This window comes from Cyrtonyx montezumae, unplaced genomic scaffold (genome assembly GCF_038088225.1).
Source record: "Cyrtonyx montezumae isolate F1298 unplaced genomic scaffold, pur_monq_1.0 scaffold_10, whole genome shotgun sequence".
NCBI classification, from domain to species: Eukaryota; Metazoa; Chordata; class Aves; order Galliformes; family Odontophoridae; genus Cyrtonyx; species Cyrtonyx montezumae.
The window spans coordinates 14,285,256-14,303,343 of NW_027071826.1; the positions used below are offsets into that span (position 1 = coordinate 14,285,256).

At 45.2% G+C, this 18,088-nt stretch overlaps 1 protein-coding gene across 1 annotated transcript in view; it reads left to right on the forward strand.

Annotated features, from left to right (window-relative positions):
* Positions 1-1,367: 1,367 nt before the first annotated feature.
* ITPK1 (inositol-tetrakisphosphate 1-kinase) overlaps positions 1,368-18,088 on the forward strand; it is a 125,839-nt gene continuing 109,118 nt past the window's right edge. The window contains exon 1 of the mRNA XM_065751316.1: positions 1,368-1,554. Within this exon, the coding sequence (XP_065607388.1) occupies positions 1,460-1,554 (95 nt within the window). The 5' untranslated portion in view covers positions 1,368-1,459. The remainder of the gene's footprint in view (positions 1,555-18,088) is intronic.

Sequence of the window (18,088 nt, forward strand, 5' to 3'; positions counted from 1 at the left end):
ATCTGCCCTTCCATGGCAGACACCGTGCTGTCACGCTGCCCCTCTGCTGCCATCTGTCTCAGGGCAGCCAAATGGAACGGAATACTGGTGGGAAGGAATACTGGAGGCTCAGCCTCCACTGCCGTACCGCCAACATCCACGTCGTGGGCAAACGTAGTAACATGGGAGGCGTTACTTTCGGAGCAGCCATTGTAAACACCGAAAGGAAAGCAAAGCGTTCTCTGTACCCACTCCCTGGGTCAGTGACCCCTTCCTATTTCCTAAGGCTTCCTCGGCTTCCCCTTTCTCGGCCCCGAACAGATCCCCGTGCCGCCCTCCTGCCTCTTCTTTGGGGTTACGGAGCCGCCCCGTGAGTCAGCACAGCGCGGCTCAGCTCCGGGCGCATCACCCAAAGCGCTGCCCCTGAGCCGTGCCGCTCCGACGGGGTCAGCGCTACCGCAGTCAGAGAGAGGGGGAAGCGACAGAGCGAGGAGAGGACGCTGGGGCTGTGTGTTTTATACCCGAGTGGGAAACAAAGATGAGAAAGCGGTACCCGGGCGGTGAGACCCTCAGTAGTGCAGACGGGAGGTGTTCACCCGAGCCCAAGCCGAGGAGCCGCAACACCCGAAAAGGGAACGGGCGCTGCTGCTGCCGGCTGCTCCCTTCGGCGATAAAAAAAAGGAAGAGCTGCTGTCGAAACTTAGGTGCAAGTCCTTACAGACACTCGGAAGGAGCAAGACGCTTCGTTTCGGAGTGAAAACTTCCCGTTACTGGAGCACTTTTTTTTTTCTGCGAGAGATGCCCACCCACCTTTATCCCGACCAACCATTGCACGAGCTTTAACAGAACCGGCTTCCCCGGAACCCGCACCCCGCAGCTGCCGGAGCTCCCCGCACACTCCTGGCCCGAACCGACCCGAACTGAACCGCCGCGGGCCGGGGAAGAGGCGGTGCGGGAGGAGGAGGCAGTGCTGCGGGCGGGGCGGCCGCCGCGGGTGTGTCCTGTGCCGTGGGCCGGGCGGGCGGGGAGGAGGGGACGGGCCGGAGGAGGAGGAGGAGGAGGAAGCGGAGGCGGCCGCGGGTAGCGGGCAAATGGGGAGCTGAGCGGCTGCAGCAGTAGCGCGCAGCAGCAGCAGCAGCAGCAGCAGCAGCAGCAGGAGCAGCAGCAGCCGGCGACGGGTCCGTGCTGGCGGGGGCGCGGCGGGAGCTCGGCGGGAGCTCGGCGGGGGCCGGGCTGGGGCTGCGGGCTGGGCTGCGGCTGCGGGCAGCAGCTTCCCCGGCAGCACCGCGCTGCGCCCCGTGAGGCCGGGCCTGCCGGGCTGCGGCCGGCTCGGTGCGGCGGGGATCGCCGTCTCATTTCTTCTTTTATTTTTCGTTTCTAAAGCCGTCGCTCCGCGGACGCCGAGCGCGTACAGCAACCGAGCTGCCCCGGGCCGATCCGCCCCGCGAGCGGGCGCCCGCCGCCTCCCCGGAGCGGCACCATGCAGACCTTCCTCAAGGGGAAGCGGGTGGGCTACTGGCTGAGCGAGAAGAAGATCAGGAAGCTCAATTTCCAGGCCTTCGCCGAGCTGTGCCGGTAAGGAGGCGGCCGTGGCCTGCGCCCGCCCCGGCGCCGTGAGCTCCGCGCGGGGTTCCCGCAGCCCGGCGGGGCGGGGCCGCCGTCCGGGACCGATGCCCACGCGGGGCTCTCCCGGCCGTGCTGTGGGCGCACCTGGGCGGCGGGCGGGGTGGGTGTCTCGGTTGGGCGCCTGCTGAGGCTCGAGGCTGAGCGGGAGTAACTTGCCTTCGTGTCGTGCTGAATTACGTAAAGCAGCGCATCTGAACCCGGGAGGGGAGCCCGGGCTCCGAGGAGATGATGGAGACGCTTTCTGTGTTCTTTGCTCCCGGAGAGGTTTGATAGGCTGCCATTAGGTGTTATCTGGATAGTTCGGATTGTAAATGTGGTCTATTGCACGCTCAACTTTATTGCTTAATTGTAAACTTTATACAATGACACGTATGAGGCTGAGTAACAGCTCCCTATTTCTTGCTGTTAGTGCAGTAATACCTAGAATGTAAGAAACTTTGATAATGCTTGAACTTTGAAAGTATTGTAAATAATCATTGTTTCTGTGCAGCGTGTTCAGGCCTTACAGGACACATTTTATGAAACTTTAGATATGCTTTATTAAGTATGTCATACTGAAACCAACAGTGCCAGTGTACTGACGTCCCTGTTGGCAGCACTGAGAAAGGAGGCAGAAGAAGCAGAAAACTATTTGGATAAAGCAGCAGGGGATTTTACATCAGCTGGCATTCTTGACATTCTCTATCTGCTCTGTCAAGCTTCAGCAGAACTGCCAGTATCTTTTAAAGTATAGAAATGGCCCCAAGCTCTGGCTTAATTTCTTCTAAAATTTCATGTTGTTCTCAAGCAAAATACTTCAGGATGAATAATGCTAAGTTCTGAGTCTGCATAAGAGATTTTTATTTATTTATTTATTTATTGTGTGCATGTTGCCCAAAACGTAGGCTTTAATAACTGTAAGACTGATGTCATTTTTCAGGGCCCTGATATCTGATATAGTTTGGTTTTCATGAGCAGAATCTCAGGAGAATCATAGAAAATACATAACGAGTTTCTCCTTGTGATTTGTTTTTCATTTCTGGTATTGTATGCTGCACTTTACATTTAAGGATCTCCAAAGGTGACTTTATGCCCTCCACTGTTCTCACTTGTCTTCTGACTGTCTTATTAGCCTCATTTTCACTACTTCAGAGATGCCTTACACTTGTGTTTCACAACATCAATACACAATTTCTTTGTGTACTGTATATATTTATTAACAGTTCTAAATCCTGGTAGTGCTATGAAAATGGGCCCTGAAGTTTCTCTCTTGCTGTGTTTCCCTAATTGTCTAATGAAGAGTAGGCTGCCCGTCTCCCTCTGTACAAGTGAAGTTCACTTTGTATCCAACCTCTGCAAATGCTACTCATACATGTGTTCAGCCAGGCCTCAATTATTTTCTTTAAAAAGCATCTCATGTTAGCCTATTTGTAGAAGGGAGGTTTAAGCATCAGTGCAGCTCTGAAGTCTCGGACGCTCTGTTTCCCATCCCGGTAACTTCTGTTGATACTGATGGTAGGCTACATTTGTTTAGGCAAAGACTTCAAGTATTTAATGCATAATATCTACTAGATTGAGTTCATACTTCTATGATTTTGTTGCTGCAGGGAAAGTAGTGCCTAGCTCAACATACATCTTACCAGGAATATTGTGCACAGTAAGAAACAATGTGAGCGTACTCATTCCTGCACAGTGATTCATGTGTTAGAGTGGACTATGCGTCTGTCTGTCTACTGCATGCATTTTATGGTGGCTGTTACTTGGAATTTATTTGCCTGTTGCCTAGGGATATACTTTCTGGATGACTAAAAAGTTCAGTTTTGTTTGTATGGCTTTGCAGCAAAGCCATTATGTAACCCAGGAAAGTAACAGAAGACGCCTAGTGAACTCCTGAAGCGTGCTGGTTTTAGACCAAGAGTACTGCTTGGATAAGAAAAATCTTAAATTCTTTGCAGCTTGCCAGTGCAGCCAGTACCAGTGTAAGGCACCAGTGCCATAGAGGGATCAGGGACAGGCATTTCAGTTTGAACCATCCTTTGGGAGATAGATGGTCTGAGTGCTGAACTGCTTTCTTCAGAGTGGCTTCAGGCTTTGTCTCCAGCAGCATTCCAGAGCTGAGATGTCATCATTGTGCTGCTTGAAGTGAGATGAGAGAGTGAGTGGGACAGCAGTCAGGTACTGCTCTGGGGCACAGCAGTCCTGTCTTCAGGCCTGTGCAAGGCAGGTCCTATAAATACCATTCTTGTGTTTGTATCCAGTATTGGGGTGCAACTTAGGCTGAGTTTCAGTAGGTTTCCCTGTTAAATTTTGCCATCTGAATTGTTCCAAGCAGTTTTGTGGCTGTAGAAAGGATAGACACCTTTCTTTTTGTTTGAAAATTTTTGCTTGGTGTTATAAAGTTCTGGTAATTCGTGTGTCTGAATCAACTCCTGTCCTTCCTGAACAGAATTTGGGGCTTTTGCCTAAGTCTTGCATTCATGAGACCTTGTATCAAAGGCCTTCGAGCTCCCTTGTGTTGTGGTCCTCACTGTGGCACAGTGCAGTCCTGCCCTGAGGGATACAGCAGCTGCTCAGCTGTAGTCCAAGGAGGTGAGAGCACTGGCAGTGTGGTATCTACCTCCACATTCACAGCCCTAACAGTGATTCCTGAATTAAGTTATGTCCAACTGCAATGCAACTCTAAGGTGTGCACAGCCCCAGGGCTGTGCTCAGGGAGTGGCTGAGTGGAGGACAGAGTCCTTGCCTGCTGGGGGGCCTGGTGGGGTCCTTCCTTGGATTCTGGTTTCTGCTTCAGTGCATGTCCATGCAGAAAGGATCCTGTGTTCCTTGGCGCATGCCAGGAGGGAGGTTTCAGGAGGGAGCAGTATGCCCCTGTTGGTCTTGCTGATATGAAGATATTCCCCTGAGAGCTGCAGTATGGGACTAAGCTCCTATGTGTGGAGAGGGGCACTTGGATTAGGCTTCTTGTCCTCTTTCAGTTTGTTACTCGGGAGGTTTCTGAAGAAGCTGCTGCCACTGCCGAACTGACCTACGCTTTTGTGTGAGAGCTGTTGGGTCACCATGCCACATCTGGAGCTCAGTATCAACTGTGTGCTACTGCATATACTGTGGCTCTGTGACCAGAGCCTGCTCTGGGTATGCAGTGTGTGCTTTCCTTGGGGTTGTGGTGTTCAGCTCCTCCAAGGTGTGGCTTTAGGTAACTGCCATTGGTAAAGTGGTCTGCTGAATATCTGTGATCTTGCTAAAAAAAAGCCAGACAAGGTTTCTAGAGACTCCTTACTGTTAAGTGAATAACCCTATTTTCTCTCTGTAAAATATCCATAGATGTACTGCCAGGTCTCTTTGGGTGTTGGGAGCAAAGAGTTGTTTCTTCATGCAGTATGCTGAAGGACAGTGGTGGTGGTACAGAAAAATGCATCTATCATCTTAAAAAATGAGTTGCGTGTGTTAGGCACCATCTCAGATTAGCGAGGTGTGGCTGTTTACAAGTGGCTGTTGTCCCTCTAAAAGCCTCAATTTCCTTGATGATAGTTCTGGATGTCATCAGTTAATATTGCCTCTTCAGGAGCCACAAAGATGTGAGGCAGTAAGGTTATGGCTGAGCAAGTAAGTTGCAGTGATGAAAGGTGAAATACCCAAGAGGGAATAATTCAAAGTCATCCCATTATTCATAATCTACTTCTCAGTTGTATTGGGTAAAAAATCATTCACGTGTGCAACTGGTAAGTTTATGTGGTAGAGTGTTAGCTGTTCTGTGTAACTGTTTAGATACTGTGTCAGTTTATCCTTTTTATAGCATGCAGAAAATGTTGAGCAAAGGAATTGAAAAGTTGCCCGAGGTTGTAATTTGTCAAAATACATTCTGCAGTTTGACAGACAGCAAAACTGTGCTTGTTCATCTTAATGTCCACATTATTTATGGTCAGATTTTATTGCACTGTGTTTTTTCCACAAGAGATTGAAAGCCTGAGAGGAACAATTTCTCAGGGAAACCTAGAAATTCTGAGAAGCAAATTCTGCCCACCAGAGGAAGAAATGAAGGCAAAGTGATACAGAATGCCTTACAGTGAAGATTTGCTGCCTTGGTCTTTAGTGAACAAGCCCTGTTGTCATCCTTCCTTGAGAAACTGTCCGTGATAAACTTATTGCATTAACGCACATGAAAGTAAGGCTGCTTGGTCTGGTTTGGGTTCCTAGGTGATACCCATTGCTGAAATCTGCTCTGGAACTTGAGCGCAAATTCTTGAGCCACTGTCTGCATTAGTGCAGTGGTTCTTGTTTTTATGCAAAGAAATATACTTTCCTTTGTATATGTAACTCCTGTTAGAGCACGTGTTGTCTGTGCTGAAGACTGTGTGGGTATGTCTGGTCGCTATGGTTTTTCTGGTTTTTATTTTGCTGTTATGTTGAAATGACTTTGCAGCTACCTGATCATTCTGCTGAACCAATGAATTTTCAAGCCAATGTATTTTTCATGTCATAACATTAGTATGTGTAGTTTAAGTTTTTGTATGACTTGCACTTGTTTAGTTAATCAGTGCCATAAATGGGTAAATGCTTTGATCAGTACTGTAAGTCTCTGTGGTTCACTTTTTCTCCTCTAGACTCTGTAGTGTAGACCTTTGTATGCTGGGGTCTGTTCACGAGAACCTAAACACGAGTTTTAAGATAGTGCTAGTCTGAGGACTTTAAAGTTAAACCTGTTTCTTTATTGGAAGCCATGAATTATGTCTGGATATACATATATATATATTTTCTTCTCCCTGCCCCAGAATAACATAAGGGATTTTCTTTAATTCCAGTTTGCCACAACTACATGAATATGACTTCTGTTGAGTATCTGGCTTGTGCCAGTTAACTTTTACTTTTTATTTTATGACTTTTAAGTCTGTGTGTGCAGTGATCAATAGCTCTCATTGTTGGTTGTGTTAGTCTGAAATACTGTATCATGAGAAGTAACTGGGGCAGAGTGGATAAGAAAGTTCCTTTGACATCAGCTCTAACAAAAATCTGCAACAAATGAAATGGTACGAATGATAATAAGCCATGAAAGTGTGTTGAAGTCAGTAGCAAAAATATAAATATTTCTTGGAGAAAAAGTTAATGTTTTTCTGAGTTGCTGCTCCTTCATCCGATGCCCTTTAGGTGTGCATACTGCACATCCCAGGAGCGGATGCGTGTGTATTTGCTTGATCTCAGGAGCAATGACCATCAGGCATCCTTCTCACGAAACTGTACTGCACTGTGTGTGGGACCATTCCTTGGGAGCACGGAGCCCAGCCATGAGGCAGCTAAAGCAACTTGAACAATAATTTCACGGTGACTCTGTTCTGTGATCTGACAATCATTTACCTTGCGTTCAGGAAGTCTGTGTCCTCCCTGCAGAACATCCCTGTAGCACAGCCTGTTTGAGCTGATAGGCAGCAATGAACAATAGTAACCTTGGTCAAGTGGCAGCTCTTTAGGGAAAGATCTGGATTCTGCTGCCCATCACAGACTGAATGCGAACTGACGGTGTTGCCAAAAAATAAAAAGTGAGTGTCATGTTGGGTACATAAGCTGTAACATGGTCTGCCAGGCACATGGCCTATCCACTCTGTGCAGTGCAGATAAGGCTGCTGCTCACCCTGCTTTTGGTCTGGAGCACTGCATTTCAAGGGAAAGGCAGGTCAGCTGGTAAGTGACCGAAGGAAAGCAGTGGGAAGCAGCGGAGGTCTTGTAAATACAGTGTTATTGAACGCGAAGAACTGGATAAATCTTTGAGTAGTTTAGAAAGCTGTTTGGGGGAAAAAATTAGTAGATCTGTGATTGTCTAGGTAGCCAGTGGATTTTATTGCTCAAAACTTCTAAGAACAGCTAGACGGACATCCCAGGAATGACACATGCCTGTGGTCCCATTTCAAGGCTGAGTTGCTGTCCTCTCCTGATATCAGTGTTGCTTTGTTCAATCTAATAATTCAGAAGATGTCCAGGAAAGTTCTTTCTGTACATAAAAGTCTGAAGTCCCTTTAATGCTTCAGGAGTCCTGTCCTGGGAAGCCTAGACATAGTCTAAACATTTAGCTTTTTCAGATATGGGGACTCAACCTGAAGGGGTTTCAGAGCTGCCTTGTTTTGCTCTGCCTTTAGTGTACTGCATTTGCAAAGCATCAATTGACGGTGTCTCATGATATTGTCCAGATAATGCACTAATTATCTCAGCATTTGACACCTTTTCATGCAGTGACATTCCTGAGTGTGTTCCAAGGAAACAGGGCACGTGAAAGACACTAAAATAATAGATAAATATATAATAATAATAGATAAATATAGGTAATAGATAAAATAAGTACCTTTGTTGGGCACATCTCTGCTGTAGTGCTGTGGAAGAAACACTCTCCTGTATAGTTATCTTTTTTTTTCATTTTTGAATTCAGTGTCCAGTCCTTGAAACAATGACTTGTTTTGTACTGATGGAATTTAGCTCTCTTCAGAAGGAGTTGTGCCCTTTATGTGATCAAGAAGGAAACTGCTGAAGTTTCCATGCTGTTCCAACACTGCACAAATACTAGCTAGCATTCTGTTCCCTCTGCAGACAGAAATCACCACTGAAGGACAGCTGCATATTTTAAGAATGCCTTTCAAAATGATTGACTTCCATTTAAGGCAGTCCTTTAGTTCCAAGTAAAACTTATTTAGTTGTCTTTCTCTTCTCTCCTCTCTAGAATGCTTGGGCTGGCTATCTTACCTGAGGTAAATGGTCAGAGGGCTCCTAGGAAGCCTGTTCTTTCCTGTAGTCAGGTTGTGGTAGATGGCTTTGAGCTTACTGAGGTCACTGGAGGCTCCCAGGGGCCTACTCTGTTTGGAGGGAGAAGTTCATGTTTCTAGATCTAACTGCTTTTAGGAAAGCAATTAGCAGAGTCAGGCACCGGACTTGGAAGCAAATTCAGTTCACGTTGAGCTGTTTAATCTCATGCTCTTGGATGCTGGTTGGCAAAGGTTTATAATGTTATAATGCATCTTGTTTTGTTGTGTCACTGCTGAGTCATGCTTGCTTACTTGGAAGAGCTCGAAGCCTGTCCTTCCTCAAAAAACAAACAAAAACCCCCCCCAAAACTGGAATATATTTTTTTCTCTTCATCACACTCCTAGCAGGCTTTTTTTTTGCCCTGCCAACAAGCCATTTTCAGCCTTTTTCACTCTGTAATGTCTCAGTTCTGTGTATTCAGTTTGGGTCTCTGGGCATTGCCTCATGAAACTGGATTCTTCTAGGTGCAGCAGACAAAATACTTGAAGGAGACGTGTCTGTAGCAGGAGACGAAATGAAAAATCTTGAACTTTGAAGCTGGGATGCTCCTGGCAGTTTTTCTGAAGACCCATTTTTGCCTTGTACTACATTTCTGCAAGTACTTTGTGAGAATCTTTTCTGAAAACTGGTACTTGGAGTGGCCTGGCTCTCACTCAGTGTTTTAGCTGTGAGCAACATTGTTCTCCCTTTCTTCAACTTCCTGTAATTCCCCCCTCTGATGTCAGGTATGGATAGTACGTGTGCGGAAGGAAATAGTTCAGAGGGTTCTGCAACCGTAACCCTCTCTATAAGCACCACACCATGCACTGTTGTGTCCCACAGTGTATGGTGTGGTGCTTATAGAGACTTTCACTGCCTAGCCTTGATAAAGTTATCTGTGTATTGGGGTAACTGGTTAATAGCTGATAGAACAAATGATGTCTGGGGTGATTAATGGTGCTGGAAGGAGGTGATATCATACAGGTCCATTTGCGATGTGCCACTCCTTCCCCATCTGTGCTGGCGTGGCCCTCCTTTCTCCCCACCACTCCTAAATTACTTTTGTGGTTACAAGAACTGAGGTAATGACTAGGCATATTTTTATCTTGTCAGCTAAGTTTCATTACAAGGGCGGAAAGTGTCATCATTTCATAGAATGGCTTGGATTAGAGGGGACCTTAAAGTCCACCCACTTACAGCTCCCTGCTGTGTGCTGGCTGCCACCCACCAGACCAGGCTGCCCAGCACCCCATCCAACCTGGTCCTGAACACCCCTAGGGATGGGGTGTCCACTGCTTCTCTGGGCAGCCTGTGCCAGCGCCTTACTACCCTCTGAGTAAAAAACTTCTTCATATCTAATCTAAATTTACACTGTCAGTGTAAAGCTGTTATCCCTTGTCCTGTCATTACATAACTTAACAAAAAGTGCCTCTCTGGCTTTCTTCTAGGCCCCTTTTGTGTTCTGGAAGGGTACACTGAAGTATCCCTGGAGCTTTCTCTTCTCCAATCTGATCAAGGCCAGCTCTCTCAGCTGGTCTTCTCAGGCAAGGTGCTCCAGCACTCTGATCATCTTTGTGCCTTCTTCTGAACCTTGTCCAACAGCTCCACATTCTTCTTGTGTTGGGGGACCTGGGCTCCGACAGAGAACTCCATGTGGGGTGTGGGGCCTCGTGAGGGTAGAGCTGAGGGGGATAATCCCCTCCATGTCCCTGTGGCCAACTCCCCCCCTCCCCCTCCCCCAATTAATGCAAGCCAGGATGCAGTTGGTGTTGTGCGATGCAAGCACACACTGCTGGCTCATGTTGATGTTCTTGGTACCCAGCACCCCAAAGTCCTCCTCCGGGCTGCTCTCAGTCCACTCATTACTCAGCCTATATTTATGCTAGGGATGTCCCTGACTGGGTACAGGTCCTTGCACTTGTTGAACTTCATGAGGCATAGGAGGGCTGTGAAACATTGTCTCTTTTAGCAGTATACTGTGTTCTAATGAGTCAAGTTGTGAACACTTAAATCCAATGTATGTTAACTATTACACCTGTGTTGCAGTGAAAATCTTGTTACTTCCTCCTAGTTTAAAAAAACAAACATAGGGCAGAATACCACCAAAATTAAATACGGCTGAGCATTGGCCTCTTGCTCCATCTGCATGCTGTACAGCTGCACATAGATACTGCATTCTGGGCTGACCTCAGTCATTCCATCGTGTGACAAAACCCCCCTCAGAGTAGAGAGCCCTGTCCCTCTGCCTGCCTTTGCAGTGCCTGGCACAGCAGCCTGAAGCACTGGGGTTAGCAGAGGGCAATAGTGTGGCAGCTCTGGTGTGGGCTGGTCCCTGTGTCTGGTTGCACAGCAGACAGACCCACTGCGGAGGAAGAGCTAGAAGCTGGGCACAGCCTAGAGGCCAGCTTTTATCTTCATGTAGTGCATACTGTGACTTACAGCTGATGGCATAGGGTTTGGTGGAACCTGACAACCCCTTGCAGTTTGAAAAGTGTCTGTGTGTGCTGCTTGACCAGGTTGCAGTTAGCTTTCATGGGAGCACCCTCTGAAAGCGGGTGTGTTCTCTGGAGGAAGCAGCCCCACTTGCATGCTAATAATGTGCCATCTTGTGATGTTTCCATTGCTGTGGCTTTGCCACTAGTGACCTGTGTGAGATGCTTGGGGTGAGCCACGTCATCGGGGACTCTGATATGACAGAGCTGTGTGGAACCTGGCATATAGATGTGCTTGCTAGTTGGTGAGTGGGAAGAGTAGGACAGAGGGAGCTTGTTCTGAGGCTGCTTGTGGTGCTGCTCTTACATTGCCAACAAAGAGGGAGCTTAATTCACAGGAGTTGTCAACCTGGTAGTTTTCAAGCAATGAAAGAAAACTCCTTTAAAAGTGTACATAAGTGCATGGGAGGGAGGAAAGCAAAAAAGAAACTAAGAAAGTCTACTATTTTAATGAAAGGATGGTGACCAAAACAACAAAAAATAAAACAGTAGTACTTGTAGTTGTTGACCTGCACTGTATCTGTCAGGAGAGGGGAGAAGTATTATTGCCAGCACACAGGGTTGGAGCATCATGTGCTGTGCAAAGAGTATGTGGTGAAAAAGTATAAGATAAAACAGCACCCTTTGTCACTCACAGAGTTTTCCTTATACAAAACTTCTGTTACCATGTGCGACCTGGTGTAGGAAACCTGCTTTGGTAGGGGGGTTGGACTCGATGATCTCTTGAGGTCCCTTCCAACCCCTGTGATTCTATGGTTCTATGATTTAAAGTTGGTGGAGGGATACCTTTAGCTGGTCACGTGGCCTGCAAGAAGGATCTGAGGCTTCTGGAGGAAAAGAGGCCGTTTGCAGGTGCATAGGTACTGGGTGGGTTGTATTCTGATGTTAGGGTTTGACATCTTGCCGTTACTTTTCCTTCTATTCTAAGGCATAGATCAAAGTCTACGTTGGAGTGAATTTTAAAGAGATTAGGGTTTTTTTTTTTTTTATATTTTTCTTGGCCTCTGTAGGGCTAAAAGTCTAACATGCTTTGAGGGAGAGAAAGTACAGAGTTGTTGATAGAAGGCTCTGTTTTCTTTTTCTTTCTGGGACTGTTTTAGGCCCTCAGTTTTCAGAAGGTGAGATCACTTGTTCTTTAAATTTTGTTTTATTTTCAGTTGAGTAGAGAGAATTTTTGGTCACAGTCTTATCACCAAGCTTGAATTAGTTTTGTCTATGGCTAACTGTATTTCAAGAGCTCCAGCTTGTTCACCTTCTGATTCCTTTGGTAATGCAGCATGATCATAGCTCTGCTCTTCAGGTGCGCTCTGAGGCAGCGATGTTCCACACTTTGTTGCTTCTAAGCAGTGGACTGCTTGTTTGCAAACTGCACTTCACCTCAAGATAGAGGTGAATCAGAATTTGCCTTTGTGCATTGGTAACACTAAATGTTACTGTTGTCTGGTCAGCTGCTGCACTTTAATTGTGGGAGTTTTTGAAATACTGGTGGGATGTAAGTGCTTTTATGAGTCAGCTAAGAGTCTGCTCTTTGAAGTCCAAACTGATGCTGAAAGGAGCCAGAAGTGGTGAATGGAAGAACATAAGGCTATTTGGGGAGTTTGTCTTTTCCCTGAACTAAAATATCTTGGGTGCGTAGTACGGAATTTTTGTGTGCAGCTATTGCTTCCATGTGTACTGTGCAAACCACCAGGTTTTCTATAGTGAAACCTTTTTTCTCATTTTTGCACCGTTGTGTTACTGTGTTGGGCTGTTTCCTGACCAGCACAGTACTTCATCTTCGTTCACAGTAGGTATTATTAGGAGGCTGACACGGTGTGTTTGTACTGTGATACGATCTCTTTGAGTAATCTGTTAATATGTAACACTTAATCCCATTCCTTTTTGTCAGCTTTTTCCTCAAGAATTGTTACAACGGTAATAGAGCTGTAGCTCTAATTGCAAGAGATGTCTGAAGAAAGCCAATCTTTCGGGATGTTTCTTTTTCATCTCTGGCTATAAAGCACAGAATCTCTGGCCACATTGCAGGCAGGAGCCTGATCAGGTTGGACATCGCGTTAATAGAGCTTCCATGATTCTCCCTTGCTCCTTGAGTTTCTCTTCTTTTCCTTGTGATAGAAGAAGCCCGTAGAACCAAACAGCAAAGCTTTCTTCTAAAAATAATAATAAAAATTGTTTCAAAAACCACTGAACGTGTGTAGAGCATTTGCTTTACTTAACATTTGTAATCATTTTTAAAATGATTTTCCTTTCTTTGTCTGTCAGCTTTTGTACCAGTGGACTGGGAAAGTGTTCTTCATCCCTGCCCCCTTCTCCAAGTTACAGGAACTGCCATCAGCAGGCTTAATTAAAACGCTTGTTTAGGCTGATATGCCCAAAAAGTTCCTACTCCAGTTCTCCTAATTGCAGTGAGAGCTGAAGGTGTTTGCAGATCTTGGCGTAATCCAGCATCCCCTGGAAGCTGTTGGAAATCTCAGTAGTTGAATTCCCTGGGGACCGGATATACTTGATGTTTCGTTTATTTTCTTTGAAATGGAAAAAGTGGAGAGTTGGGGACTGAAATTGAAGTTCTTCACAGTGGCACAAGTTCAGAGTGAAACCTGCAATTAGCAGCATGTGGTCTTCTGCTGGTTTGTTGTTCCTTTGCAGAAGAAATACTGAGAGCTGGTGCTTAAGGAGTGTAATGACTTGAGAACAGTGATTGATGGCCAATAATCAAAAGTGTGGTAGGTAGCAATTAAAACATACTACTGTAGTGCCATTGGAAATGTGTTGAATACCTCCTTGATTCAGAAAGAACCTAGTAGAGTAATTTGAAATGTTTTTGGAGGACCTTTTCTTGCAGTGACTGATAAGTGAGTGTGAAAACTCCCTCTAAGAATAGATATTTAGCACGCTTGCTGCTGATGATACAGTGAAAGCTTAACACAAAATGTCTGTGGAAAATGCTTGAAGTCCTTATAAAATATCCTCGTTCCTTCTCATCTGCCCCTAAATCAAAGTAGATTGCCAATTTCTGGGAACTCATTCAAGCAAGATGGAGCAGACTAGCAGCACTGTGAAGGAAGGTTTGGGCTGGAGAATGTTTTTGGTATTATTTACTCTTTTAAGTGATAATGTTTGCATTGGAGTGTTTTCAGCAGTCACTTTGGCTTCAAGGAGATAACTATTGGAGCTGTCTAAAAATAAAAAAGGGGGGGTGAGAGTACCTCTTTAGTTAGACATGACCTGCTTTTGAAGAAATAAAAACCATTAAAGGGTTAACACCTCCACCACTGTCTTATACATGTTTTCAAATGCAAGATTTTTTTCCCTGGCTTTTTTCATTTCTTCCAATAACTTCAGGAAATCAAATAGTTTATTCAAATGTCTGATGTCTGTGTTAAATGGCTACCTTAGCTCAGGAGCTCGGACACATTCCTGTGAGGCAAATCCCAAAAACCTGAGTGGTAGCTCTTTTCCTGCTGTACTGTAAATTCATGGTTTGACTGCCAGAGGGTTTTGAAACATGCTGCCCAGGCAGCTTTGAAATATGAATGAAGTCTGACTTGTACATAGATGAGCTGCAAGTGAATTAAATATGTTTACATATTTGCTGCTGTCTTCCATGCATTCATTGGGACCTAGAATTGGAATGTGGGGGGGGTATTAAGGAAGTTTCCAAATCACAGAATTCTCTCTGATTCAACAGAGAGGAGAGTCTCTTGAACTGAGCATTGGTCTGGCAGTCACAGTAGGGTTTGTCTCTGAACTAGGCTCCATTTATAACTCAAACTAGTCAGTGAATTTCCCAATATCTTACTTTTCTACCTGTCAAATGCAGTTATAGTAAAAACTCATCACAATGTTGATGTCTATGAACTGGTAACAATTTGCTCTAGGATTGTTGGATCTCAAAGGGGATCTCAAAGGAAATCTGAAGTGTTTGTTTTGTCTTGATATTTACTAGCAGTTCTTCATTTGTTCCTATCTACTCCAAAGCACCCTTTAAAATAGTCTGAGGCATTAACATTTGACTGTTCCTCGTGTATGGTTTCTATAGGAGCAGCCTTGAGGACAGTTACTGGGGACTCCGTCATGGTTTAAAAATTTTAGCTCTTAATTGTTCTTATGTCTCAGACCTATTTAACTAGTAAGTACTTGTTCACCATTTACAGGTGAAGCGATTACTCAGCTTTTGCAAAGTCAAGATTTAGTCTTCTTGCACTGACTTTCCTAATCCAGTCATATGGTGAAAGTGTAGCACCATATACTTTGAAAAGCAGAGAGGAGTCCTGAGGCCATGTAGCAATCAATCCTCTTCCCAGACAATAGTGGTGCTGAGGGCTGTTTTCTTGCTGGACTTCTGTCTGGAGAAGAGAAGGTTCTGGGGGGGGACCTCATTACAGCTTTCCAGTACTTGAGGGCAGCTTAGAAAGAGGATGGGAAATGTGCAGTCACTGTCAGACCGTGGCAAAAGTTAAAGGGGAATAGTTTTAAACTAAAGGAAGAAGCAGCACGTGGCTGCTGTTTTCCAAGGATGTACAGAACCTCATGAAACAGGAAAAAATGAGAACTCTGAAAGTGAATGTGTGCCCAATACTAAATCTGCTCCAGCTAATAGGAGTTAATTTTCATGACAAAATGATTACCAAACACAGGAAGTTTGGAAAAAAAAATGCTTTTATGAAGTATGAGTCTTTAATAGCACCTTATCTTAAAAAGGTGCTATGTAACTTATTAATCTTGCTGGAAACTAAAAAAAAAAATAGCTTCTTGGAAGTGATTCATTTTCTTTCACATCTTCAGGGTTGTTTTCTGTGGCTAATTCTTCAAGAAGTTTTTTTCTTTGTTTCAAGTAAAACTGTATATAATAAACACAAACATCTGAAAGACTGGAATGATTGTCTGGCTGAAGCTTGTATTGGATGTGGGTAGCACCCTGGTTTTGTGCTTATTCAAAGATGAAAAGATGAGGTGCTTGGCAGCCTTTTTCTAGAGGAACTACCGTTCAGCATTGTACTGAGGAACTATTTTTTCCCCTCTAAATGAAGTGCAGAATCTCCTAGGAGATTTTAAGACTGCATATTTATTGTTTCAGAAATAGAATAGTTTGCTACATCTTTAAAAGTGATGCTTGAGCAGTAAGATAGTGTCTTTGGGAAGGGACTGGCAGGCAGCACTAGGAATAGCTGAGGCTGTGCAGGAGCAAGTGGCTCGCAGGGACCTATGGGAGTCCCAGCTGGATGCTCTCAGGTGAAAGCAAAGGAAGCTGTGTGTTTGCTTTAGGTGTAGCTTAGTATTTTAAGGTGGACTCAGCTTACGTGGGTCATCTCATCTACAGGGCTGAAAACAGTTTCCATAGGGACAGAGAGGGCTCTGCAGCTTCTGTTGTTTGGTGGTGGCAAAATTTTCTTGGAAAATCTGTTAAGCTAGTTATTCAAAAATACCTCAGAAAACCTCTCTGTGGCATCATTCCTGGGAAGTACCTGTCATCTGTGGCATGTTTACGTAAGGTGGTGTGTGGCAAGTGGAAGAGTCGATAGATATAATACCACTGCTAATAAGATCCTAATATGTGTGTGGGAGGAGCGGTTTCCTAGCAGGCTCTTTTCCAGGCAACTCTGGTTAATCTCTCTGTACAGGTATTACGTGATTTGCAGTTATTTTGCTTTCATTGTCATGGAATCAACAACAGAGAAGGATTGCCCTTATCCCGAAGTAAAGCAGCACTGCACTGGAATGGCTCTGCCTGACTGGCTGTTCTGATAAGGAACTGCAGTGAGAGATGGCAAAAATCAGAGGATTTAACATTTAATTCTTCCTCGTGGAAGTTGTTTGATTCCCATGGAATCAAAGCCTGCAGTGTTAATCCTAAAGCTGCCTAGTACATCTGCAGACTTGCGCCATGCATCTCAGGATAGCACCTTAAGGAAGAGCTTACACAGCAACTCTGCAAAACCCAAAACCAGAGCGAGACACACTGCGTGAAGTGTCTGTAAAATGTCCACAGCTTCTGTTGCCCATACTCTCCTAGCGTGTTCACCAGCAGTGCAGGGGTCTGGTGCTTGGCAGTGTGAGCATCCCATACCTGCTGCTAGAGAAGTGCCAGGTGAGTTTGGCTTAGTGCTGTTAATGCACAGCACAATGAATGTATTGCTGCAGGTGACTAAAGACACCAGATAATGCTTTGGGGAAATCTTTGTGCCCAGGCAGTAGAGGGGAAAAAGAAAAAAAAAAGAGGAAGAAGTGAGAAGAAATTTGATCTCTAATATTGTGTTCTCTGCGTAGTTCTTTCTCTTGTGCAAAGGTAGAGCTTAATGGCATGCTGAGCACACAGGTTGTCTTCAGAAGCACCCATACATGGTTTGTTGGAGCAGGATGCAAGGCTGTGTGAGTCACAGCCTTAGTTACAGTGAAATACTCTTCAGGCAAATGCTTGGAAAAAAAAAAGTTTCTGTTTTTAACAGTGTCAAAGCCTTAGTTGTTGGGTTTTTTTAATTTGTTTTACAAAAGGTTTCATTCTCAGTCATAGCCTTAAATAGCCAAAAAATGCAGTTTTAGATTTTCATTTCATTTCCTAATTGTTTGTGCACAGACTTTTTTTTTAGTTTATTTTTTTTTCCTTGGGGGAGAGAGAAGTAATTACTCACCGGAAAAAGTCTTCCTGAAAAATTCTGGTCATGGCCTTCCTTCCTAGCAGTTTTCAAAGGAGAACATCGCAGTGAGAAAACAGTGGTAGAAAATCACAAAGAAATTGTCAGTTGTCTTTCCAGCATTGGCTCTGACTGAACATTCCAAGTAAGAAAGAAGGTGATGTAAATGTGTAAATGCAGCTGAACTGCACCTCTGCAAGCAGGGTCTGTGGTTTTAAAGTGCTCAGGGGCAAAGAGCTTCTGTTGTAAACACCCTGAAACTGGTAATGGGAAGGGTTGCTGTTATGCCTCACCTAAAAGGCAGGCTGTGCTTACGAAGTTGGCCTTAGACTTACAGTGTGTAAACAAAATTTTTGTTGGTTCCAGAAGTTTGCACTTGAATGGTGCAGGAGAGGGTTCTGCTGCAGAGCAGAGGCTGGGGCCGTGCTGCTGGCGGGCTGCTGGTGAGCTGTGCCTTGAGGCTGCGGGTCTGGGGTCTGCAGCCCTGCAGATCTGAGAGCTGCCTGGGGACCCTTGGGGCCTGGGGTATGGGCACATGCAGGCTAGTGGAGAGGACATCCTTTGCACAGCGTGCTTGGTAATGTCAGCTAGGATTCAGGGGAGGAAAAGTATTGG